At 46.5% G+C, this 27,217-nt stretch overlaps 1 protein-coding gene across 5 annotated transcripts in view; it reads left to right on the top strand.

Moving 5' to 3' along the window:
- Window positions 1–27,217, top strand: part of PRKAG2 (protein kinase AMP-activated non-catalytic subunit gamma 2) — a 205,081-nt gene that overhangs the window by 120,509 nt on the left and 57,355 nt on the right. For 3 of the 5 annotated variants that reach the window (XM_083705128.1, XM_083705130.1, XM_083705127.1), the window contains one exon: window positions 25,527–25,806. Coding sequence is in view for 1 of the 5 variants with exons in the window: in XM_083705131.1 (XP_083561257.1) it covers window positions 25,527–25,738 (212 nt within the window). In the remaining 4 variants the exon portion in view is untranslated. The remainder of the gene's footprint in view (window positions 1–25,526; window positions 25,807–27,217) is intronic. The other 2 variants (XM_083705131.1, XM_083705129.1) reach the window with 1 other exon arrangement.

Here is a 27,217-nt window from a genome sequence, read left to right as displayed (position 1 = left end):
ATAGCACTTTTATTATTTTTATTTTATTTTATTTTATTTTATTTTATTTTATTTTATTTTATTTTATTTTATTTTATTTTATTTTATTTTATTTTATTTTATTTTTCTCACCTCCACTGCCTTCTGGAGGTCCAAGCTGATTGTTGGATCCTGGGCCTCTCCTTGAATTCCTTGGAAGAGAGTAGCAAATGTTAGGAGGCACTGCACACAGGGTTGTGTTACAAAGGAAAGATATAAGTCACTGTGCGCAAGGCGTGTGAGAGTCTTGGGTGTCAAGGCAGACCCAGTGCCCCACAGGCTCAAATTGCGTTTCACAAAGTCATTGTGAAAGAAATCTTTGGCGCAGGCGTGGCTAACCTGTGACCTTCCAGATGTTGTTGGACAGTAACTCCCATCACTCCTGACCACTGGCCATGCTGGCTGAGGGTGATGATAGTTGACATCTAACATCTGGAAGACGACAAGTTTTAGTGGCTTGTCTGGTGCATCTCCTCATGTTACAAGAGGATTGATTTCATTTTCTCTGTGAACTATCCGTGGCAGACGGGTGTTAAGCCTGCCCTTGAAAGAGCAGGTTTAACCTTGACACCTTTGCTCGACTGGTGGCTGACAATCAGGATGTAATTACACCACCGAAAAGATGATGTTGTCTTTGTAGTTTAAGTTAGTCTCCATGGGGGTCTTGTTTCCCCCCCCCTTTTGAACCCTTCCCATGTGCTCTGTGAAGTTTTAATCAAACGTGTGTCTGCTCCAATAGCATTTCAGAATGTGCTACTGTCCTCTGTTGTTATTTAAAGGGCCCACAGAAATCAAAAGTACATGCTACTGCATAAGGAGCTATTGACGTGGTACTGTATCCTTGGGGAAGGACTGCAGCTCAGTGGCAGAACATCTGCTTTGCATGCAGAAGGTTGGCATCTCCCTGAGGTGAGAGATAGTTAAGAAACAAAAGGCCAGCGTTTCAGGAAGCTGAAGTGGGTGTGGTGCCAGAGCACAAGCTGGGCTGTCTGTTTTATGCTGCAGAGAGGGCCAGACACAATGTTTGGGGTCTCTTGCAATCAGAGTCTGCGGCAATGGAAGGAACAAGGGTCCCTCTTGGGATGTGAATGCTCCAAACTCTCTCCATCTAGACGTAGGTTGTATATATGTGTAAATAAACCATATATCATAAAGACACCACAGACGCTGCTGTGCTTCATTCTTCCAAAAGGTAACATGTTGTTGTTGTTTAGTCGTTTCCGACTCTTCGTGACCCCATGGACCAGAGCACGCCAGGCATTCCTGTCTTCCATTGCCTCCCGCAGTTTGGTCAAACTCATGCTGCTAGCTTTGAGAACACTGTCCAACCATCTCGTCCTCTGTCGTCCCCTTCTCCTTTTACCCTCCTTTCTCATGAGGTGGCCAAAGTATTGGAGCCTCAGCTTCAGGATCTGTCCTTTCAGTGAGCACTCAGGGCTGATTTTCTTAAGAATGGATAGGTTTGATCTTCTTGCAGTCTATGGGACTCTCAAGAGTCTCCTCCAGCACCATAATTCAAAAGGTAACATAGACCTTGCTAAGTGTTGGATAATCTCTCTCTCTGTGTGAGAATCATTTGTACCAGAAACAGAGAAGAACAGAGAAGGAAATCTCAAGACAGCAGAAGGCTGAGATTGTTTTGTCTATGCAAGGACATTTTCTGTGGGAACTGTTCTTTGGACATGCGTAGTGTGACAGAAAGTACTGATAACAAGGTTTTGTGTACCTTGTTGTGAGTCTGTTGCTTGTGCCTTGCGGTGAGAGAAGCAGAGAGTGAGTCTTGGACTCTTCTTGGACTCTTAAGCAGGCCTTGACCATGGCAGTGGTGAACGTCTGTATATATTTGCTGCCAATATGCTTTTATGCCTGTCAAGTAAACCTCTACACTTGACTGAATCTTTATGACGTCCATGAGTGCTTATTGCCTGCTGTATGTACCTTCAACCCTGAAGACGCTTCCAAGGAAGGAACTGCGTTGAGATGCAACTCTGCTAAGTCTGGATACTGGCACACACACAAACAGCGAAAGTGATGCTGGACCCAATCCTTCTAAATCATCCATCAGAGGTTGATGGATTGATCCAACATGCAGTCCGCCTGGTACTCCTGGAATCTCACACCGCTTAAAGATTGGGGTGGTGTGTAACATTATTATAGAATCATAGGACCTTAGAATTGTAGCATTGGAAGGGACCCCAAAGTTCATCTATTCCAACCCCATGCAGGAATCTCAACTAAAGCATCCATCTGATGACCCATCTGATGTGAACATCCATGTGTGAGAACATAATGCATGAACTGCCGCTTATGCATTTCATGAACACCAGAGTTAGGAAAAACAAGGGGACATAGCTGCCCTTTATTGCAGTACAGTGGTACCTCGGGTTACATACGCTTCAGGTTACAGACTTCGCTAACTCAGAAATATTACCTCGGGTTAAGAACTTTGCTTCAGGATGAGAACAGAAATCGTGCAGCAGCAGCGGCGCAGCAGCAGCAGGAGGCCCCATTAGCTAAAGTGGTGCTTCAGGTTAAGAACAGTTTCAGGTTAAGAACAGACCTCCAGAACATATTAAGTTCTTAACCCGAGGTACCACTGTACATCTGTTCTCTTCCTAGGAGATTGCAATTCCTGGCAGCGGCAGCCAACAGGGCAGGGCTTTGGGGCAGATGTCCATGCCCAACTCAGAAGAACGAGCAAGACCTCCTGCTGCAGCCAGGCTATCTGGCCACATTTTGAAACGAGTGGAGCAAAACACATCACCACCCAAGGAACTTCCCAGCCCAGTAAGACCATTAAACTCACAAGCACCTTTCTCCTTGGCGTGCCTCTTTCTGCCTGAGGAGGAGCTTCCTGGGTTGTACAGGGAGATAAAAGACCCTGAGCTGCTGATATATTAATTCCCAGGGCATGCTGGAAATGCTGAGCCTCCGGGAATCACTGGGGCTGATTGTGAAAGGAAGATAGGAAGGAGGGAGGGAGGGAGAGAGAGAGAGAGAGAGAGAGAGAGAGAGAGAGAGAGAGAGAGAGAGAGAGGCTATTCATCATCATTTCCACCCTAAACTTGGGGCAATGGAAAATGTTTCAGGTTTTTTTTTCTGGAAACCTCACAGCATTGGGTAGGGGCATGAGTTGAAAGCACGTTTTTTTGTCCAGGGCTGGGGGTTTCTACCCTCATACAATTGGATTGGGGTTCATAGCCTCCTACAGCCTCAGGTGTGCTTATGGTCTCTTGCAAACTTGTTGAGCCTTCCAAGTTTGCTTCTGGAATGAAATCAAATTTTTGCTGCTGCCCCCCCCCCCCCCCCGGAGGTGTGCGAGCCTCTGCTTTCTGTGTGGCAGCGCAGGAAAGAGCCTCTGCAAAGCCAAGCCTCGGGGGCTTGACCCTGGTTTGGTCCGGATCCAGGCATCTCTTTGCCATTCAGTGGCATAATATTTATCCGAGCACGGAAGGTCTGCCAAGTCACATGGTTTGGCAGCCGGACACACTCCCCATTGGGCCCCATTGACGTGGGTGCGGAGACACACCTCCCAGTCATGCCGCTGTGCTCTGATGACAATCCAGATAAAGTCAAGCTGTTAGAGCCAAAGGAGTTGCACTGCCCAGTTCTCTGCAGAGGACCAGAAAAAAAAAAATCAAATCAGATGACATCGAGCCAGATCATTTGGGGGGCGGGGGTGGGAATCACATGAGCATTTTAAGAATGTTGATCTCTCCAGAATAAAGGCACAACAAGAATATAAAACATTGTGTGCACGAGAAGGATTTTTTTTTGTTTATCTATGCTGTGTATCAAGGGACCGAACGGGCATTTCTTTCATACAGAGCAAAGTACTCTGTTCTCTACGTTTGGGGGATTTAAGTGATTTTTTTCTTCCACTGTTTTTGCACATAGTTCCTTATTCTCTCGAGCAGTAGGTAGTTCGGCTAGAGGGGGTTGGATCCAACTAAGCCCTGCTCTGAGTAGACCCATTGAAACTATTCCATTTGTAGCCCACCTGTCCTTCAAGGAGCTCAAGATGGTGTGCATGGTTCTCTCCCTCATTTAATCCTCACAGTAGCCCTGAGAGCGAGTGAGCGGTCCAGGTCACCCAGTGAGCTTCATGGCCAAGTAGGGATTTAAACCCTGGTCTCCCAGGTCCTAGTTTGACCCTCTAACCACTGTAGCACACTATATCCCCAATTAACGGAACTAAGCTAGTCATGCCATTCATATCAATGGGTCTACCGCGAGTTGGATACAACACAAGGTCAACTTCCTTGTGAAGAGAGTGAGCTGGAGGCTTATGGCATCTTTGTCACTCCCAGTGGAACAGCAATAAAACCGCCAGCACATTTGCAAAGCTAAGCAGGATCCAGTGTGGTTTCATGTTGGATGGGGGACCAGGTATTGAGATTCCTACTTTGCAGGGGATTGGACTAGATGTCCCCTCAGGGTCCTTTCGAACTCTACAATTCTGTGATCCTATGAATGCACTCCTATGAGCACCTCTGCTGCTTTTGACTAACAGAGCTTACCTCTGTAGGCTCTCCTGGGACTTTGATAATATGTCTGGTGTATCCTGAGATGGGACTGGGACTACCAGTGCCAGAACACCTGTTGGGAATATAATTCTAGACACAATCTCTAAGCCTGCCCTACCTCGCAGGGTTGTGGGGTTACAGCCGCAGCGGTGGCAGTGAGCGCTGCAGGTTCTCCATCTCTTATCTACCCTATCCCCAAGTGCTGCAGGAGGAAGGGGATGGAAATGCAATAAATATTAGATAGCATCCTTAGCTGTGGTTTGGTAGCAGGTCCAGAGTACGATGCCGGAGGCTACCCACCAAGTGTAATAGGTAGCCATGTGATGATTTGAACTTGGGTTTTCCACATCCAGACTCGAGGCTCTAACCATTCTGATAAATGGAGAGCCATAGAGTTCAGGGTACCTTGCTCCAACTCACCGTTCTCTCCATTTTACATGCTTGGCTTTTCTAGAGAATGATTACAGCCTTGCTGCTTCGATGAAAGGAGAGTTAAGTAGCACCTAGCTGCATTCCCAAATGCCTCTTGCCAGTATTTTTTCTGCTAAGCAGCATGCATTTAAGCATGCGTACCATTTGAGTTCTGGGACGTGGGTGGCGCTGTGGGTTTAAACCTCAGAGCCTAGGGCTTGCTGATCCGAAGGTTGGTGGTTCGAATCCCCACGGCGGGGTGAGCTCCCATTGCTCGGTCCCTGCTCCTACCCACCTAGCAGTTCGAAAGCACGTCAAAGTGCAAGTAGATAAATAGGTACCGCTCCGGCGGGAAGGTAAACGGTGTTTCCGTGCGCTGCTCTGGTTTGCCAGAAGCGGCTTAGTCATGCTGGCCACATGACCCGGAAGCTGTACGCTGGCTCCCTCGGCCAATAAAGCAAGATGAGCGCCGCAACCCCAGAGTTGGCCACGACTGGACCTAATGGTCAGGGGTCCCTTTACCTTTTTACCATTTGAGTTAATTAACATGTGCAAATGAAACGTAGCTTCGTTACTCCTCTGGGAGCAGTGGCAACTCATCTGCCTCAGAGATGCTCGTGAGATCGATACCCCCCCCCAAATCTGCCTTGCTTCAAGCTCACACTTCTCCCCCAGTTTAGCGTGTTTAGATAAATTGTTCTTTTAATAGCAATCTAATCAAATGAGCTTTGCGCTGGGAAGAGCAAATCGGATGACGCCTTAGAAGAAAGCGCAGAGGACGGGAGCATTGATGATAGCCGTTTTTTCCTTGCTTGCTGTTGCCGAGCACATGGCTGCGGATCACATGGTCGGCAGGCATGTGCTTTTCTCCTGCTCCCGAGTCCAGCGCTGCTGACATGCACTTGTCAGTCACACTTCCATACTGATACCAGATCCCCGGCAACTGTTGCTTCATCCAGCTGTGGTTCTATAGTTACAGTTCCTATGTGTGTTTGTGGGTGTGCACCAGAAACAAAACAGCAGAAGTGCCATGGGAAATAGCACATCAGGCAGCAGAGTGGGGAAGAGTGTTATACTTTACTTGAGTATATTGCCCTTATATGTATATGTGTGTAAATTATAATCTTGCGGCTGGCTGTGTTTTACAGAATGTCAGGGAATGTAACTTCAAATCCGCATTTGCCCTTTACAGTATTTCTTTTGCAAACTTGAAACCTCCCGAGACTAATGTGTCTGTCTGGATTCTTCACCTTTAACCAGCTCTGATTTGCAGAATCTCCTGCTATGGAGATAATTGTAATGAGAAACCTTTGGCCTACAGCATTTCTGGCGCTTTCAGTGCTGTCAACACAAGCGTCAGATGTAATCCTGAGCAAGTACGTTATCTAGCAGTGCAGCCCTTACTCAGAAGTAAGGACTGGTGGATTTTGTCCGAGGTATCGCTGAGGTCTCCTGGGCCCCCCCGAACACACTTTGGCTTGTCCCGGGTCTAAAAAGCAGAGGTCTGAGCGATTTTGGCTTATGCCCTGCCACTTTCCCCTCCACAGAAAACCCAATTGCTGTTTGTTCTGCTTCAGCGCTAAACCAGGAGTTTTCCCGGGAGAAAGGGGCGAGGCAAATGGAGGTATGGATGAGCCCCCAGACTTCCGCTTGTCTCACCGCTTTCCCCTGGGAAAACCCGATCTTCACTGCTGGATAGGAGCAAATTGGGTCCTCTGATTCAGTGCTGAAGAGCAGGAGAAAGCAGTGTGGATGAGCCCCAAGTTAACATCACCTAGCTGTGTATTTGTTCTGCTGGTGCAATTTTTTTTACCAGGAGAACAATCCATAAAGTCGCAGGCTGCGCAATCCGTTGCACCATGAGCTTCCGCTAGTGTAACTGTGGTGCTCGATTGCTCTGCATTAAAGCATTAAAGCTCACCAGTTTGCCAGTGCAAGGACCCTGATGTTAATGGACAGGGAAGCCTGAATATAGTCTGTCATGTTCAATAGGGCTTGTTCTCTGATCTATTTATTTCTAAGATTTCTTAACCTGCCCTTCACCATAAGACCCCAAGGTGAATTATGACAACATAATACACCATTTTAGGATTGTAAAAAAGGTGAAACCATTCCAAACCGGAACAGTACAGTGTGCTAAGTTAGTAAAAAAGGAGGGGATCCCTCAGAGCAAAATACTTTAGCTGTCACTGTGTTTGGACTGCAGGCGGACGATGGCATTTAAGAATTAGCAGTGAAAGAGTTACATAAAACTGCACTGTTGGGGTTTTTCTTCCTTGCTTGCTTATATCTCCCCAAGGGGCTTATTCCTGCGTATGCCTTGTTTCACTTGGCTGTTTTAATAACTAACCCTGCTCCGTCCTCATGCTTTTTTGTTCCCCTACCTCTCACCTCCTCCTGCGACCAGCTGCCGCCCTTTTCTCTTTTCTTCCTGCTCTAGCTGTTTTCATACACATTCTGAGGTTTGCATTAGCGGTCTCAGGACCTTTTCTTCTCAGCTGTTGGTTTTATGCTGGCAAAAACAAACGGGGCGAATTCAGATCACACAGGGCAAATAAAGCAAATGATAATAGCCCTTGCAGAGCAAGCCCCATGCTGTGTTTATCTCTCCTCCTTCTGCAATGTAAGCAGCGGCTCTGGCCGCTCAGAGGATGGGCCCCTGGAGAATGGTGTTGCGTAAAAATGCCTTTGGGAGCTTGCTTCTTAACCCTGAAGTCTGCATGGGGATGCCTCTGCCTTTTGTGCAGAAACCATGATTGCTGCAAATATTCACATGCATGTGTTACATAGCAAGTATGTTTCTTGCAACAAATATGTAGGTGTCAGGGGTTCAGGAGCAGAGGCACAGGAGTAGGCGGAGATGGAGAGCGAGGAGGAGGAATCCGAGGGGGGTGGAGGCAGTGACAGTGGTCAGAGGGATTCCACGAGCCTCTCCAGCGAATCGGAAGATTCACAGAAGGGAGCGCCGATGGCCAGGGCAAGGGGGGTGCCAAGGGGGAAACCCCAGAAGGAAGGGGCCAGCGGGGACTCCCAGAGCAGCAGTTGGAAATCAGGACCAGCTTCCCCACCAGAGCACAGTGGGGGGGAGGAGTCCCAGGAATCGGGACCAGTGTTCTCACTACCAGCGAGAGGAGATGAGTCAGGATTGACCACGCCTCCATCGGAGAGCGGGGAAACGGTCAGGAGGAAGGTTACCGGCTGGGCGCGCGCGCCAAGTTCAAATGTACAGGCGAGCGGCACAGCAGGTAGCCCGGATAGGGAGCCAGGTCCTAAAGCCCGCCGGAAGGAGGGGCAAGACTCAGGGGGGTCAGCGTCAGAAGAGTCCAGAAAGGAGGAAACCCCAGGGGGAAGGAGGACCCAGAGGAGGAAAGAACAACGGAAGAGGTGGAGTAGGGCTAGGATCTTAAACTGGTGCGGAAGGGGTGATGAGTCAGACGGGACTTCGCCGATCTAAGGTTAAGACGTAGGGCTGCATGCTCTGGCGTTGGAATGGAAACCAAACTTCAATAAAGACTTTTGTACATTACATCAACCTGGCGTTGGTCCTCTGTGAGCTGGGACCTAGAGGCAGCCCTGACAGTAGGTAACATCCCCATGTCTTCAGGAAGCTGCCTTACACAGAATCAGACCAATGGTTCCTCCAGCTTATCATTGTCTGCACAGTGGCCAGCAATGGCTATTCAGGGTTTCAAACAGGAATCTGTCCTGTCCTGAAGGATACCTGAAGTATACCTGAAGGAGCATCTCCACCCCCATCGTTCTGCCCGGACACTGAGGTCCAGTGCTGAGGGCCTTCTGGTGGTTCACTCATTGCGAGAAGTGAGGTTACAGGGAACCAGGCAGAGGGCCTTCTTGGTAGTGGCACCCACCCTGTGGAATTCCTTCCCATCAGATGTCAAAGAGATAAACTACTACTTGACGTTTAGAAGACATCTGAAGGCAGCCCTGTTCAGGGAAGTTTTTAATGATTGATGTTTTAATGTATTTTTAATCTCTGTTGGAAGCCACCCGAAGTGGCTGGGGAAACCCAGCCAGATGGGCGGGGGTACAAATAATAAATTACTATTATTATTATTACTACCACTACTACAGTAGTACCTTGGGTTAAGTACTTAATTCGTTCTGGAGGTCCGTTCTTAACCTGAAACTGTTCTTAACCCGAAGCACCACTTTAACTACTGGGGCCTCTTGCTGCCGCTGCACCGCCGGAGCACGATTTCTGTTCTCGTCCTGAAGCAAAGTTCTTAACCCAAGGTACTATTTCTGGGTTTGCGGAGTCTGTAACCTGGAGCGTATGTAACCTGAGGTACCACTGTACTACTATCCCTACCTGGGAGTGCCAGAGAATCAACCTGGGATCTTCTACTTGCAAACCACATGCCCTGTCCTAACTCCATCTGGTGCACTCATGTTGCCCACATTTTCACATTTGCTGCAGAAAATGACAGTGCACCACCTACATGCATACAGCAGTTTTCATAGGAGCCAATTTCTAGGTCTGAGGTCCCTTCACCCCCAACGTAAAAAAGAGGAGCCTTAAGTCACGTGAATTCCCAGGCACAGGTATAGTTTCTCACTGAGAGGCAGGCCCGCCCCTTAGCCTGTCACTGTTCTCCTTTTCCTTTGGTCCCCTCTCACCAAGTCGCCATGACCCGTGGGAGCCTTCAGGGAAGGGCTATTGCTCAGTGGCAGAGCAGCTCCTTTGCAGACAAGAAGTCCAAAGTTCAGTCCCTGGCATCTCCAGGTAGGGCTGCAAGAGACTTCTGGCTGAAAACCTAGAGAGCTACTGGTGGCCAACGTAGACCAGAGGAGGCTCACCTGTGGCACTTCAGATGCCATAACTCCCATCAGCCCCAGTCAGCATGGCTCCTGGTCTTGACTGAAGTAGTCCAAGCACATTTAGAGGGCCACAGGTTACCCATCCCTGGAATAGACACAACTGAGCTACTATAAGGCATCTTCCTGTGCAACACATGAGACAGGGTGTTGGGTCTGCTTGGTTCACTTCCAGGTAAATATGTTTAGGATGAGGTAGTCAGAAGCATGCCTGAAGCCAGTAGTGTGCACCTACTACTTGGAAGCGAGCTCCACTGATGCTCAACGCTTCATTAAGTGAATGGTAATAATGATAGCCTGAGTCTCTCTGCATAGCTCGGTTCTAGCAGGAGCCAGTTCCATATATTGTCAAAACCACTGTGCACTAAGTGGTAGATGGCTGTTGCATGGCTTCTGGTTCTCTTCTTCCACCCTTTGGCACACCCCAGCAAGAAGATAGGAAGAAGCTTGTATCTTCCCAGGAAGTTGTCTAGGCCTTTCTCGCATTCTGTGTACATCTGCTATAAATGCCCAGGATTTACATGACTCCCAAGAGCCTATTGGGTTCCTTCGCACTGAAGTTTCAACGTTACTGAATGAACAAGGGTTGGGTGTATTCTGCACAGCTGGGAATGTGTCACAGAAACAGAAAATCAACCGAATGGCATAGAATATGGCATATAAATCATGGTAGACTTTTGAGTTTAAAAGGCAAGTTTTTAGATCTCATTCATTGCCATTAAAACCACTGCATGTTCTTCACATTCCAGGCAGTCTCTAGTGAGGGAAAAAATCCAAATTATTTAGAAACCTGAAGAGCAAAACCAAAGAAATTATGGAAGTGTTGAGTGGATGTATACAGCACCACCTAATTTGCACAATTGACCCTAGGTTTTTCAACCAGACAGTACTTCTTTGAGTCCGGTAGTTTTTGAGAACGCTAGAGCAGACCCTTTAGAAAGTCATGGGTTCAGCTTTCATGGATTGCCATCCATATCTAGCTGAAATCAATGCCAAGACACCTACTGATTTTAACGTTATCTGGATTACAGTTGGATTGTGCAAGTGGATTGAGCATAGTGTCCACATGAGACTCATGGAGCAATGTAGGCAGTCTCTTGACCAAATAGATTCAGGCTTTAATGACGTATTTGTGACCCACCCCCCACCCCTAGGCCTTGGACTATGGGTAATATATGAACCAAAATTTCTAGGTGGCAGCTACTTCTTAAATCAAGAACTCGAACTGCTGTTTGCTTTCAGAAATGAAATCCACACACACACACACGGCAGCTGGGAGCAGAGGGGTCAGGCTGACTCCAGGGTAATGAGATATGGAGATTTGCACCTCCAGCTCAAACGCATCCCAGGTCAGCAGTGGTGACCACACAGGGCTGTCTTTGGACATGTCCGCAGTGCCAGAGTTTCTGGAGTGGGAAGCGAGCCTCTTTAACGCAGCCAAATAAGCCTCCGAAAGTTACTAGCTTGCCTTTCTTTTCTTAACCATGAAAATTTTGGTACTGCATCAGGTCATGATAATGTAATGGACTGGCGAGATGCAGAGGAATGCTGGGAGGCACCAGGGAGAGAAATCCCAAGGGAAGAAGGCTCAGAGCCCGGGGAGAGGTGGTGGGATGATGATGAGTGGTCAGAAGGAGAAGAGAGAGAAGACTGGGAGGAGGAGGTGTTAGAAGTTGAAGGGGAAACAGGGCCTAGTGAGCAGGGAGAGTCTGTGGCAGAGAATAGTCCAGAAGCAGAAGCAGGTGAAGGGGGAGGTGAAGAGGCAGAGATGAATCAGGCTGGTGAAGAAGGTAGGGTGTTTCCCATGCCTGCTGTGACAAGCTCTCCTCCCCGCTGGTATGAAGAGGGAGGAGCAAATACAGGCATGGAGCTTGCAAGTCTCAGATTGCTTGGGAAGGACCCAGGGGAGGAGACGACTTAGGCAGTTGTGGGAAGGCAGGGACCTTCAATCTCCACAACTGCATTATAGGAGTAAGTGTTGGACTTGTGTTCGACCAAACTACTCCTCCGGTCGAGCCTTCTGAATCTCCTCCGACGATGATTAACGATCTGAGCCTTTAATAAGGCTCCAAGCACGCTTCCCATTACGCAGAGTATTCAGCATGCAGGGAAGGACAAGAAGTCTATGAGCTACATCACCAAAGAGTTTTAGTCCTAACTACGCAGACAGAAAAGAAACATCCTCTCTTTGTGAAAGAGAGCAACTGGAAAAACAAAAGAACAGGAAACCAGTAAACATCACATCCGTCTCCTGTCTTCCGTGAGACTTCCAACAGTATGGAATCTCTGGAATGTAAACAGAGTCTTGTGATTCCAAGCAACTGCACAGTGGCACAAACAGAAACTAACAGTAAGACCTACCAAGAAGAGTTGCTGTGCTCATTAGGTCTGGTGCTCCTGAGCAGGCCTTGTTCCTTCTACTACAGGCAGCGACCATTTTGCATGGGGGTTCCGTTTGTCAACCCGCCCCCCATGCATCGACGGAATGTGCATAAGCCTGCCCTGCCCTGTTATGCCCCCATTCCTCCCTTTTTGGGGTCCAAAAGGGCCCACATGTTGGTGGACGCGCCTAAAATGGTCACTGCCCGTAATGAGTTAACTTCACTTACTCTATGAGATTTATTGCTCGCTGGCTGCCTGACAGATAACTACCAACAGAATTGCACAAACATGATGCTTGAAGCCACACTAGAATATATGAGCACATTTCTGAGGGAAGCAGGGGCCAAAATAGAGACCAAAGCAGAGATAATTTTATTGAGTCAGTTGTTGGGAAGAATTTGGCGACAGTCTGAAAGGCACCATTGGGGAGAATTAAGCCCACAGCATGAGCAGAGTAGGCAGAGATCACTTGTTTGCCCCATCTCATAGTGCTAGAACCTACGTTGATATTGATTGGCACCAGACTCAGGGGAGACAAAAGGAAGGAAGCAGTACATAAGCATTTTGTGGAATTTGCTGCCACAAAATGAGATTATGGCCACAGGCTTAGATCAGGTTGGACAAATTCACGTGCAGGGGAATCTACCCACGGCTACTAGTCATAATAGCTAAGTGGATCTTCCATGCTCAGTGGCAAGAAACAGTGAAAGGTGTTACTGCTTGCGTACTTACCTGAGGCGTCTCATTATCCTGCCCTGGTAAGAGAGAGCCTTCGGTTGGGTCAGGAGTGTGAAAATCTGGGGCAAAAGGAGTAGACTTGTACAGCTCATTCAAGAGGATTCCTGAAAACAAAGGAAAACAGTGGTAGAGACCAGTGGTTTCAGGACCCTGGACAGAGCCGTGAAAACAGGCTACTTGTTCCAAGGCACACTGAGTCCACTTATGCTCTGAGCCTTACTGCGCCTCTCATGCTCCACCTAATAAAGGGGCAACTCTCTGGTTGCAAGCCCACACACCATCATCTCTCCAGGAGCTCATGCTGTGCATGCTGTCTCTGTTGCCCTGCTAGCTCAGCTGAGTACATGGGGGAAATATACCAGCTCTTTGGTGGAATGGGATTGGGGGCATGCAGACACCCGATGGCCTCAGGCTTGGATGCCTCAGGTTCAGTGGTGGGGCTTAGTTTCAAAGCTTTCTCACTTTGACCCTCAGCCTCTGTCTCTGGGTCGCTGTTGGGCTTTGGAGCCAGGGCATTGCGGGGAGCAAGATGCTGAACTAAATCAGCCTTTGATCTCCTTCAGCAGGGACCTCTGACATCCTTACATTAGCCAGAGAAGAGAGTGCTTTTGGGTAGGGGGGCAAAGGAAGTGGTGGTGGTGAGACCAACTGGGGGTCTAAGCCTCTGAACTGGGAAAGGAAGAGTTTTCTGGAGAAGAATGCTGCTTCGCGAAGCCTGTGGGAAGTGCAGGCGTGAGTTGGATCGGACGCTGCTGACAGGCCAGCCCGTCTTGTCTCTGGCCAGCCGCTTCCCGCTGTGTGCAAGAGGAGTGTTGAGAGGAACCAACAGCTGCCGGTCTCCTCAGAGCAAGACTCGGAAAGCCGCCTTGTGGTGCGTTTCATCCGAGTGTTCTCAGCCTCAAGGGCAAACACGTACGCTGGCAAGTGGAACTAGAGCCAGAGACAATTGCCTGCTCAGCCTCCCTGCAAGCAGCCAATAGCAGAGGAGTAGTAGAATTTCTTTTATAGGGGCTTTCAAGGGAAACGAGCCTGGTTGCAGCAGGAGTGGCGCAACAAATAGTTTTAACTCCACTGCGAAAAAAGAAAGGAAGTCCAAATGCAAGAAAGTGTGAATGGCTGAGATACCAAGATCCCTTTTGTAAGAAGTGCAATGCCTGTCTGTACGATTACCAGGTTGTAGGGGTGGGGGGGAAACAAGAGATGGCAGAGAGGGCATCCATTTCAATGGGAGGTAGGTGAGTGGGCAGCGGTGAGATCGGATTCTGAGAGCAAATTGCTCAAACGTGCAAGCTGCAGATGTGATCTTTTGCTATAACCGGCACAAATTTATTTCACTAAGTACAGTAAGGGATCATAAGCGAGGCACAAGCAGTTTATTTTCTGTCCAACAGGAGCTAAGCAGTCATCACTCATTCCTCCAGGAGGGCTTTGGCAGGTGTCCAAGGAGCCACACTGCGACATACATTAATAAAGAGATTAATTTCCCACGTTAGCAGGGTATGAATGATGATGAGCAGAATTGAAAGTCTGGAGCTCTCTTTCCCCCACCTCACACCCCTGCTGTCTCCCCATGGGAGGAGGCTGCACTCGGATGCATTTTGAATTTTAAATGGTGTAGGTTACTTGGGGGGGGGGGGGTTAATTGTTCTCCTGGCAAGGATGCAATGCCTATATGCTGGAAAAATCCAGTCTCATAAAGGAGAAGGAATGACAAACCAAGGCTTTATTATCACAATGGCTTGCCCTCGGAGAGGCACTAGCATTTTCATGTTCAACCCCTGCAACCCAGAGCATAAAAGCAAGTTGTATTCCCAGGTTGGGAGTCAGCTTTCTAGACATACCATATTGCTTTGTCCAGAGGTTTTGCACAAGCCTGCCAAAGCTAAATAGTTTTAATAGCCTGATTCTATGCAGGTTCTATGCCTGATTCTATGTGTCCAGTTCTGGGCACCACAGTTCAAGAAGGACACTGACAAACTGGAACATGTCCAGAGGAGGGCAACCAAAATGGTCAAAGGCCTGGAAACGATGCCTTGTGAGGAACGGCTAAGGGAGCTGGGCATGTTTAGCCTGGAGAAGAGGAGGTTAAGGGGTGATATGATAACCATGTTCAAATATATAAAAGGATGTCACATAGAGGAGGGAGAAAGGTTGTTTTCTGCTGCTCCAGAGAAGCGGACACGGAGCAATGGTTCCAAACTACAAGAAAGAAGATTCCACCTAAACATTCCTGACAGTAAGAGCTGTTCGACAATGGAATTTGCTGCCAAGGAGTGTGGTGGAGTCTCCTTCTTTGGAGGTCTTTAAGCAGAGGCTTGACAACCATATGTCAGGAGTGCTCTGATGGTGTTTCCTGCTTGGCAGGGGGTTGGACTCGATGGCCCTTGTGGTCTCTTCCAACTCTATGATTCTATGGTTTATTTGAAATAAGGTCCCACCGAGTTTAATTGGTCTTACTCCCAAGCACATTACTTCATTGTTATTTTGTTAACAGAGATTTATATCCCACCTTTCAGATAAGAATTTATTTGGGCAGCCTACACAGTTTCGCCATCAAATACAAAATAATAAAAACAGACAATAATGCAGCATAAAACCAGGTGCTATTCCACGATTAAAGTGCTTAAAACAAAAGAACCCAAGAAATTAAAATTTTGAAAGCTGTGTGCTGGACACACACACAAAATAGCCTCCCTGGAAAGGGCATTGCAGAAATGGGGCACTGCTGCCAAGAAGGCTGTTTTCCTGGTAGCCATTCACAGCACCATATTTAGCAGAGCCATTGGATGGTCCTGAAGAGACATCACCCTTTCAGAGAGTTGTTCTTTATGAAGGTTCAATCTGACATCCCTTTGTGCAAATGACCTTTGGCTCTTATCACTGCCAGTGGGATCCCATGAGGACTAAAGCCCTGAGCAATCAAAGTCTGAGAAATGGTCAGCGATATCTAATCAGTTCCAAAAATTATTGCACATTCGAGCGTGGCCGAGAAACAAAACCTGGGATTGGGATACTGGATGAAGGTAGGTAGGTAGCTCCCTTACACTGCATCAGATTAATACATCTACTCTGTCCCTGTGTTATGACCTCTTCACAGAGACGAGAGCTGTTCAGACCAGAGTGGGCTTGATTCTTAAGGGCTTGGATCCTTGGGAAAAACAAGGGCAGGGGAGGAAGAAGTTCAAATCTCACCCCAGTAGGTTTCCAGGACATCCCCCCCCCCACTTCTCCCCATTAAATGAATGGTTGCCATACACTCTTCTGGGGAAAAGTGGAGTGACGAATTAGAAGAATCCTCTTCTGATTGTGGGAGCATCAGCCTTCACTAGCAAGTCTCCCTTCGGGAGATGCAATGTGCCACCGTGTTATCTATATATATGTAGAGTCCATCAAGACTCACTGCAATCCCCAGTGGTTCTATACAAGGTCTCTCAAAAAAAACCAGACACCCACCATTCACCATAATGAAAGGGGGGGATAGATAGAGAGAGAGAACCTATGCTTTGTCCTTTGAATTTAGGGTAGTAAGTAAAGCTGGCTTCAGTACACACTATAACCTGCTCCTTGATCACTCAGACTGCCCATTTAATATTTGGGTCTTATGTCTGTATGTGATATTTTATTACTGTGTTTTGATGTTACCTTGTTTATTTCATAAGCTACTTTTGGAGCATCTTAGAAATATTAACAAACAGACAAACAAATTCATAGTTGCTCTGAGGTTGGCCTACTCCAAGAAATACCCTAACTCAGCGGTTGGTGTTGTCATAGTACCCCCCACCCCCCCATTTTTAGAAATATCCAGCATGCATGCCAATCATATAGCACAATGGTTTTACATGCGTTGGCATTCCATGTTCTCAATGACATGCATAATATGTAGGCTATTTTGCAAATCCTCAGTGATTTCAGAGAGATTTAGCACACCAAGATCTAGAATGTGGAATATTTTTCTCATTTCACTATATAACACAACCCCCTTCCCTGCAAATTTGTGCATGGTTACTTGGGAGTAAGTAACTCAGCACAGTGGTATTTATTTTGGAGTTAACATGTGTCGGACCTGGTTGTAGTTGGCCAAGTTTATTAGCATCTTATTTGGAGACAGGAACCTATTCTCACTGGATTCACACAATCAAGGGGTGGAATGATTAAGGGGGAAGAAAGCCAAATAATTAGAGGGCTCTTGCTTCAACTCAAGGTAACACCTGTTGGGTCTATTTTGAGTAAAACCTAGTTGTATACCACCACATCTTATGGCAACAAATTCTCACGTTAATTATGGATTGTTTGAATATGAAAGCATTTCTTTTGCCTGCAAATTACATGATTCGTGGTTGTGGTGGTTGTTAGAAAGAATCAAAGTAAATAAAGCTGTAGAGGAGAAACTTCTGAAGCTTTACCTAATTTGTGAGGTTTGTAAGGGGCAAATAATCAAGCATTTCTCATCACAGAATTTGGGCTCCAGAATTTGTATATATTATATTTTGCACAAAGTGTGCATAGGTTTGAGTGTAACTAATGTCACTGGTAGTACAGCCAGGTTAATGGCGATCACACTTGCACGGGTGCAGACTGGGCCCAGAACCTTGTTCCTTTAAAGCCTCACCATTGAGGAATGTGAAGTATTCTGTAAGAGAATGAGAAACCAGGTGATGTGCTAAGTAAATAAAGCCCAGGGTGCCTAGGCATTGCAACAGACTCATGGCGTAAATGACAGGGTCGGAGGTCAGCATTTCAGGGCTGTGTTGTCTTAGCGCTTGTTGTTTCATTAGCAGGGGCCAAGGATGTGTTCGCTCAAGGACTACTTGAATGTGTTTGCTGTTTTTTGTTGGCTAATGTGCTTGAATAATAAGCTGAAGAAGAATGGTCCTTGCGATCAGCAGGAAAATATGCTACCTAGGGTAGGGGCAGCTTGCAAACGTTCCGAGTTCACTGTCTCGAAAGATTTCTTGAATGCTGCGTTAATTGCAACAACAATAACACTTTGAATTTATGCCTTCCGAGCATTCAAGGCCTTTATATTAGTAATTCTTACCACAGTATTGTCAGGTAAATTATGACCCCCATATTATTAGCATTACCATTCCCTCCCCTCCTCACCCTGATCCAGAAGGAGTACTTCCACATGACCCCACCTTCCCGTTTTGGTCTTTGGTCTTTGCTCTGTGTCTCAGCTGGTGGGAGCGCAAGACAGGTCCATAATGATTGCAGCTTCCAAACTGTGGAACTCCCTCCACCAGGAGATTCATCCTGCTGGTCTCCAGAGGCCTGGTGAGAATTGCCTTATTGCGATGGGCACTCGGTATTGGTTAGTTGTCCTAGTTAGTGAAGCAGACATCTTTGCTGCCCCTTTTGCTGCTTTGTTCTGTTCCTCAGATCTTTTTATGGATATTATTTGACATTTGTTCAAGTTAATTGATTGATTGATTGATTGATTGATTAAATTTGTGTTCTTCCAAAGGTTCCTGCCAAGATGCATAGCAATATACTAAAATATACCAAATCCGCACACACAAAAACAAAAATATAAAACTATTATAAAAACCCCAAGCATCACAATAGCAGAGAACCAAATTTGTTGACAACCAGAACTCAAATCTCCATTTCCTTTTTATTGTGTTCGTCATTGTTTTGTTTTTTTAGTACAAAAAGCAGCCTATACATTTCAGTATAAATAAATATTATAGATTGGGGTGAGGGTTGTGGAGGACAGAGATAACTTGCCTAAGATTTTATACAGCTCAGTTCTATGCAGGGTCAGAGTGCTTATGTCCCTTGACTGATTAAAATATTTACAGTTCACAAGGTAATAATGATAACAGTGCCCTGGTGTATGGTGTGTACTTCAAGGAGTGACAGGGATCTCTGTTCATCATGGCGCATCCCCATGCCAAGACAAAAGTGTGTTGCATCAGGCACTAGGCCTGTCAAAAGCCCAGCTCTGTGTTACAAAGATGTCTCCAAATGTGACACGAAGGCTGGCAATGTCAGCCCTGCCCTGTGGGAATCACTTGCAGACGACCGCGGGGTCTGCAGACAGGCAGTCAGGTTGTGCATCCATAGCAGTGACCAGAGGAGGAGCGCAGAGAGAAGAAACGCCATGGTGCGTCTGCAGCAGCATAACCAGATGCCTTCACCTGCCCCAGCTACAACAAAACATCTCTCCCATATCGGTCTCTACAGCCACAGCAGGCGCTGTAACTCTCCAACAGTTTGACGTTACCCCCAAAAGTGCACTCTACCATTGCCTCCCAAGAGAGATGGATGGCAACAATAACTTTAGAATGGCATAGCAATTGAAATTCCTCCCATCTGTAGATACAATAGGGCCAGTCATGTTCATGCGTCGTTCAATATATGCATTTATTGGGTGAGTAGTGGAAGATGCTTTTGAATTCTGGTGCTGGAGGAGACTCTTGAGAGTCCCATGGACTGCAAGAAGATCAAACCTCTCCATTCTGAAGGAAATCAGCCCTGAGTGCTCACTGGAAGGACAGATCCTGAAGCTGAGGCTCCAAGACTTTGGCCACCTCATGAGAAGAGAAGACACCCTGGAAAAGACCCTGATGTTGGGAAAGATCACAAGGGAAAGGGGACGACAGAGGACGAGATGGTTGGATAATGTTCTCGAAGGTACCAGCATGAGTTTGACCAAACTGCGGGAGGCAGTAGAAGACAGGAGTGCCTGGCGTGCTCTGGTCCATGGGGTCACCAAGAGTCGGAAACGACTAAACAACAACAACAAAGTGGGATAATGATCCAGGAGATGCTCCGCCTGCGTTATATCTCTTAAAGGGAAATGCAATATTTCCCAGTTGCAGTAGGGGTTGTACTGCCTAGCTGCTTGCTTCCCTATGTGGCTTCTCATCTCCAGAGAGCTTTCATTACAAATCATCAACACACTCTTCACCTGCTGCTTTGTATGTGCCTTCACAGCCATTAAGCAACTGTTACCACATGAAGTTTGCAGCAATTGCCTTAAATGCCTGGTATTCTTTGCGATGAATCAGCCTAATGGAGAAATAGCAGGCCCTGCTCAGTTTTGCTACAAGTAACTGACTCTACTTAACATTCACCAGCCATAGCTTGCCTGCGCCTCGCTTTTCCCTACTAGCGGAAGAGTGGAAACCTTTATGGAAGGGTTGCAGGGGAAGAGAGTCCTTTGCCCCATGCCCTTACACAGTGCACATGGAATATTTGCACATTTGAAATGCTGGCACAAAAATGGTAAGCAAATGCTTAAAAGGTATGGAAAATGTTTAGCCCGGAGAGAAATGGCTTTGCATGTCAGATCCTGAGCAGTGCCAGAAAAGGAAAGCCTAAGCTGATGGGGAAATAGAAGAGTGATTAACGACAGATTTGGACTTGCAGCAATATTGATGCACAAATCAAAAGCAAGGGGAAAGGCTGAACTCCAAAGCCTTGTTGGAAGACACATTGCACGGGCCTACCTGTGTGGGTGCAAAACTGCTCGACTTCTGTGTACAATCCTGGCCAATCGATAATCCAAATTAAATTACAAATCATCTGTTTTAAAACCAGCACGCTTCTGTAATTGAGACTGGCGTATGGGCGGACGAGGAGGTCTAGCCCTTTCTGCCCATGCCTCAGCCCTCCTTCAAGCTCCGCACCCTTAGTCCCTGAGGCCACTAGTGATAGAGATGGGTGTAGGGCTTGTTGTTCAAGCAACAAGGTTTTCTTGGACTCTGGTGTGGTATTGTATCCTTGGTTATTCTTTGATCCAGACTTCTGGCTTACTCATTGATCTCGCCTTGTGGTTCGTCCTTTGCGTAGAGACTTCAGTTCTGATTATTGGCTTTTCCCACAGTTCCTGGTTCCTAGCTCCTGGCTCACTTGAGACCACTATCCTTGGTTCAGCCCTGACATACTCCCTGTCCAGTCACATATTTGAGTGGGACAGGGGGAGTGAAAGTGGAGATAAACTATATGAAGACTATCTTATACACAGCTCTGTAGTGTTCCTGAAGAAATCTCATTTGCTGACCATTTACTGCATCCTCTTATTTATTTTTTTGGCATGTCTATGATGTTGCTAACTGTGTGGCTTGGCTCCTGTGTGTCTGATTATTAGTGTTTTGGCACAGCCTGTTGCTATTGGACCTCTCTTCAGCTGACATGTTAGCCCATTAGCTCCTGTGATAGATGCATCTCAGCAGTCGCATTAAGGAGCTGTAATGCAGTAAATCATATTTCCTTTGAATGGAATGTCATTTTCATCATTTGCAGTTTCCACCAAAACTTCAAGCATTCTGAAAACACTTAGTAAACGACCCCTGACCATTAAGTCCAGTCGTGGCCAACTTTGGGGTTGCGGCGCTCATCTCGCTTTATTGGCCGAGGGAACCGGCGTTTGTCTGCAGACAGCTTCCGAGTCATGTGGCCAGCATGGTGAACCAGAGCAGAGCACGGAAACGCCGTTTACCTTCCCGCCGGAGCGGTACCTATTGATCTACTTGCACTTTGACATGCTTTCGAACTGCTAGGTTGGCAGGAGCAGAGACCAAGCAATGGGAACTCACCCCATTGCAGGGATTCGAACCGCCGACCTTCTGATCGGCAAGTCCTAGGCTCTGTGGTTTAACCCACAGGGCCACCCACGTCCCACTTACCTGCCTATAAAAGCATTATCCCTGCGACGGGGTGAGCTCCTGTTGCTCAGTCCCAGCTCCTGCCAACCTAATGCAAGTAGATACATAGGTCCCACTCTGGCGGGAAGGTAAATGGCGTTTCCGTGCACTGCTCTGGTTTCGCCAGAAGTGGCTTAGTCGTGCTGGCCACATGACCCAGAAAAACTGTCTGCGGACAAACGCAGACTCCCTCAGCCAGTAAAGTGAGATGAGCGCCGCAACCCCAGAGTCATTCGCAATTGGACTTAACTGTCAGGGGTCCTTTACCTTTACGTTTAATGCATTGAACTTGGAAGAAATGAAGCATTGGGGAAGAGAGTTAGGATATCAATCCTGTTCACGGTTTCCTCAGAGTAAATCCCACTGAGCTCAGTGGCTTACAACTGTGTAGACATTTATAGGATTGCACAGTTCATTAACCTTTCTCACAACCTAGAAAGCTTGACTCCCATGTAGTCTGATGGGAAATGGCAAGTCTGATTAATCCTTAGTTTGTATCGTGGTCTGAAACAGTGCACCAATATTGTGTCTGACTGCAAAGGAGTAGTGTTGTCTGATATCTTGACCAGCAGACTGAGGCAAGGTCTTTTCAAACATATAGAAAAGGGCATTAAATATTATCTAGCTAGAAGAAACAATGTTCTTTCTGTAATGTGTTAGTTAGAGTTAGCATTTCATTTTCTAAGAGACAAGACAGCATCAGGCACAGCAGAAGGGTGTAGGGAGATCTCAAGAATATGAATGTTCTCTAGCTTAGAATCTGTCAGGACATAGACTGCAAGCTTTGCTGCGTTCTGGAGCAAAAATGTTCAACTTGCAAGCCGTTCTAGATCCAAGGTACAACTGTATCTCCAAACAAATAGATCACCCACAGACTCTTTCCCCTTCCTTCTTATCCCAGCTCTCGCTCAAGATCCGAACTGCACGCTCCCTCTCTGCTTCTTAACAACGACCCCCACAATCTCCCACAAATGTATTCTCTTGTGTTTACCGGGTCTGTTCTCTTGACCATCTGTCTCCTCTTCCTCTTTCCTGTTGTATGTGCTAATTTTGCTGGCTTTTTCCATCTCTTCTTCCTCTTGTCACTTTACTGGTCTCATATAGCAGACCTCCATAAGTGAAATGGCATATAATATTTTTAAACTGTGATGGAATGTGGGGCTACAGAGCAGTAGTGGGGGAAATGCTATACACATAAAAGCTCCTGTGGTTTATCTGTAGCAGAACTAGTTAAATATTACTTTAGGTAGAAGGGTAGGAAAGACCCTCTGCTGAGACGTTTCATGATGTTCCTTTATAATAACTTTAATATCCTCCTGTTGGTCCTTAAAAACTCTCCCAAGGTGACTCACACAAAACGGAAAACAATCCAAGCCTGTTACAAAATAATGCCAGAGAGCAGCTGCTGATCAGAGCATTCAGTATTGGGTTAAGTGAGCCAATGATCAGACCCTGCATAAAGCAACATCATGTGTTTAGAAATACAAATGTTCATCCTAATAACAGTGGCATAAGGGTGGCACTGTGGGTTAAACCACAGAGCCTAGGACTTGCCGATCAGAAGGTCGGCGGTTCAAATCCCCGTGACGGGGTGAGCTCCCGTTGCTCGGTCCCTACTCCTGCCAACCTAGCAGTTCGAAAGCACATCAAAGTGCAAGTAGATAAATAGGTACCACTCTGGCGGGAAGGTAAACGGTGTTTCCGTGTGCTGCTCTGATTCGCCAGAAGTGGCTTAGTCATGCTGGCCACATGACCCGGAAGCTGTACGCCGGCTCCCTCGGCCAATAAAGCGAGATGAGCGCCGCAACCCGAGTAGGCCACGACTGGACCTAATGGTCAGGGGTCCCTTTACCTTTACCTTTTTAAGAGTATATCCAGAAGGTTTTTCTGTTTTTTTATAACATGTCACAATTGGGAATCTTTATAGTAGAGAGCAAACAACCACCTTTTCAGCATTCTTGTTTATTTACTGCCTCTCCATTCATAACAGCCTTTAAATCTTTAGTTCAATTTCTTTGCTGCTTGGAAGTGTTCACTTTCTCATAGCAACACCTGAGATAACAGAACTGCTGAGGAGGGCATGCATTAACAGTTTCCTGGTTCTGAACAGTACCTTAACAGCTACTGTGTGTGCGTTTTGTTTAATTTTACACAACACAAATGCCTCTTCAAACAAAAGTCAATTTCAGGTTGCCAAGATATGGTCTTTAAAATCAACGGAAACTGCTGTACAGTTGACTTTCATGATACTTTTGACCAACAGAAGACGGATTGTGTTGAAATAATGGGATTGGTACAAATCCTCTGCACAGGGGCCTTCCTTAGCCTGGTTCTCTTCAGACTACAACTCCCATCATCCCTGACCATCGGCCATTCTGGCTGGGACTGATGGTTGTAAGCCAAGACATCTTGAGGGCACCAAGTTGGAGAAGGCTGCTGCTCTAGAGACCTTTGTTAATTGTATCCACCAACTCTCCCTCCTCCATTTCCTCTAGCAGTGCTTGCTATGGAAAGTCATCATACCACATACATTTTCTGTAAGAAATCCTGTAACAGCCACTTGGCTCTGATGGACCAAAGATGTTGAAATTGCCAGTCTTGCCAGTTCCCAGATTCCTAATAAAGTGGGTGGGAGTCTCTTGCGGCATTTCTAACTCTGCCCTTCCCTTCCCATCTGGCTCCATCAGACATTTAAAGTGGCTAAGCTAAGCAGTATCATCTCTTGTTGTTGTTGTTTAGTCGTTTAGTCGTGTCCAACTCTTCGTGACCCCATGGACCAGGCACACCAGGCACTCCTGTCTTCCACTGCCTCCCGCAGTTTGGTCAAACTCATGCTGGTAGCTTCGAGAACACTATCCAACCATCTCGTCCTCTGTCGTCCCCTTCTCCTTGTGCCCTCCATCTTTCCCAGCATCAGGGTCTTTTCCAGGGAGTCTTCTCTTCTCTTCTCATGAGGTGGCCAAAGTATTGGAGCCTCAGCTTCAGCTCCTTCCAGTGAGCACTCAGGGCTGATTTCCTTAAAAATGGATAGGTTTGATCTTCTTGCAGTCCATGGGACTCTCCAGAGTCTCCTCCAGCACCAGAATTCAAACGCATCAATTCTTCAGCGATCAGCCTTCTTTATGGTCCAGCTCTCACTTCCATACATCACTACTGGGAAAGTCATCTCTTACAATCAGTTTTATACGTTTCCACAAAAGCACTGTCTTCGCTCAGCTGACCCTGCCTGCTTTCTGCTGCACTGCTCTCTGCCTTTTCATTTTGGGGTTGTTGTTTTTCCTAGGGTTTTTAAAAATAGCAGGCTCGCAGTACAAATTTTCTGACCTTGCAGTACCTGAGTGCATTAAGCTGAGCTGCCTTGCTCTGAAACTCCATCCCTACCACACTACTGTTCCCAGGTGACTGTGAGAAAGCAAAACATTTCTAGGTACCTGGAGCTTTCAAAGAATGTGATCTCCCCACCTGAAGTATTTGATTTATTTGAGCCAGTAGTGATTCAAGCCAAGGGAGTTGGCATATCATTAGTTCCCCCCGCCCTTTGAACAGTCCCTGTTGTGTCTGTGTACATGTGGGGAGGAGAAATCCCTAGAAAACAGGAAGGCACAAGCATCTCTACTCTTGCTTTCACCCCTGTTTTCTTCACAGATTGCTCTACATGGCTGTCAGCAATGAATTTTCTTCATTGGTGACACAGAGGAATGGGATGGTGCCTCTTCCGCAGCCACATCTGGCTGGTTGTGCTTGCTTGAGATCAACACACTCTTCACAGCAGCTACTTTATAGATTAAAAAAAAGGCATTTTATGGCAATGGGAGGAAGACCCGTTCTTTGTAAATAGAAGGACAATATTTCTGTTCAGTGTTGCAGTGTTGTGGGGGGATGAAAATATTGCGTGGCTTAAGCCATTCCTCACCCCATATGTATCCGAGATTTAATGATGCATCTTTTTTTGTTTTGTTTATAGCCTCTGGTCTTTCCTCCTCTCCCTCGACCCCGACACAAGTGATCAAGCAGCCAACGTTTCCGCTTGAATCCTACAAACATGAACCAGAGAGGCTAGAAACACGGATTCACACGTCCTCTTCCCCCCCAGATACAGGCCAGAGACCGAGCCTTCCTCCTGGACAAAGTGTGGCCAAACCTCCCACCTCCACCCCGTGCGCTACCTCAAAAGCCGTAAGTATGGACTGTTTCATTTCTCTGTAAGAAAAGCAAAGTCCTGTGTTCATTTTAGGATTAACAGGGTGCTTCTAAGTGTCCAAGTGCATAGCATGGATTATCTTCTTATAATCCTTTTGATATAATTGGCCCAGTATACCTGAAGGAGCATCTCCACCCCCATCGTTCTTCCCGGACACTGAGGTTCGGCGCTGAGGGCCTTCTGGCGGTTCCCTCACTGCGAGAAGCCAAGTTACAGGGAACCAGGCAGAGGGCTTTCTCGGTAGTGGCGCCTGCCCTGTGGAACGCCCTCCCACCAGATGTCAAAGAGAAAAATAACTACCAAACTTTTTAGAAGACATCTGAAGGCAGCCCTGTTTAGGGAAGCTTTTAATATTTAATAGGTTATTGTATTTTAGTGTTCTGTTGGAAGTCGCCCAGAGTGGCTGGGGTATAAATAATAAATTATTATTATTATTACTATTATTAATTAATTAATTAATTAATTAATTCTGCAAGGTGCTTAAGTCTTACAGTTATCACTATGTTTCAGTTGGGGTGAGGATGGAGGCTGACGTCTTATCTCAGGCCTCCTAATGAGTCCAAGGCAGAGGTGAGGTTTGAACCAATGGCTTCTCGATTCTTAGCAAAGGCTTTTAGACTGCAAATTTCTGCAGGTTTGTTTGGGAGTTTTCAGAAGGCGTGCCAAAATTTTAACTTGCACACTGAGTACTTAGCCACCAGCCATTACAAATAGCAACTAATTATTGGCACCATTGTCTTCAATAGGATACAGTATTTAATTTGTAGGATGCAGTTTTCTGTTGGAAGATAAAGCTATTCTGATTACTTGGGTTCCTTCCTCAAACCTGCTTATTCTGCTTAATCCTGTATAGGATTCTAGCTGTGAACACCCATCAGTCTTGTTTATAGTATCAACAGCCGTAAGGTCTTTTCTCACGGGTAGGCAATACACTGTGTTTTACTTTATAAAATTCTAAATTCAGATATAAAACCTCACCCATAGTCAGTATACTTTTGCTGAAGCTTAGAAGTAACAAACATTTAAAGCCTTCAGTTTTCAGAGAAAAATGCAAAGACAGCCAAACCTTCCATCTGCTACAGTGGAGTGTGTCTCTCTCTGTGTGTGTGTGTGTGTGTGTGTGTGTGTGTGTAAGAGCCAGAGGAAAAATGGGTTGCAGAATCTCCCACTTAACTTGGGAATTTAAAGGGTTAGCATCGATCTGGCTTGCAGTCTGACAGCTGTATTAAGCACCTGTAAATTTACGGAATTTACGTAAAGAGATGACTAATGGGAACTAGAGCAAAGGTAGCTGATATGTGCTGCTGTGAGACGTGCAGTTAGATGTAGCTGGCAAGAAGCCACTGATGACTAAACTAATACTTTGACCTCAGCTCATTCTAACATCAATCACATCAGGTCACTGTATACTTTGCTTACATGCCAGTATGAAATAGTAGTTGACTTTGGTGGGG

The sequence above is a fragment of the Podarcis gaigeae genome, assembly GCF_964106915.1.
Source record: "Podarcis gaigeae genome assembly, chromosome: 12".
NCBI lineage: Eukaryota > Metazoa > Chordata > Lepidosauria > Squamata > Lacertidae > Podarcis > Podarcis gaigeae.
This window is presented reverse-complemented; position numbering and strand designations above follow the sequence as displayed.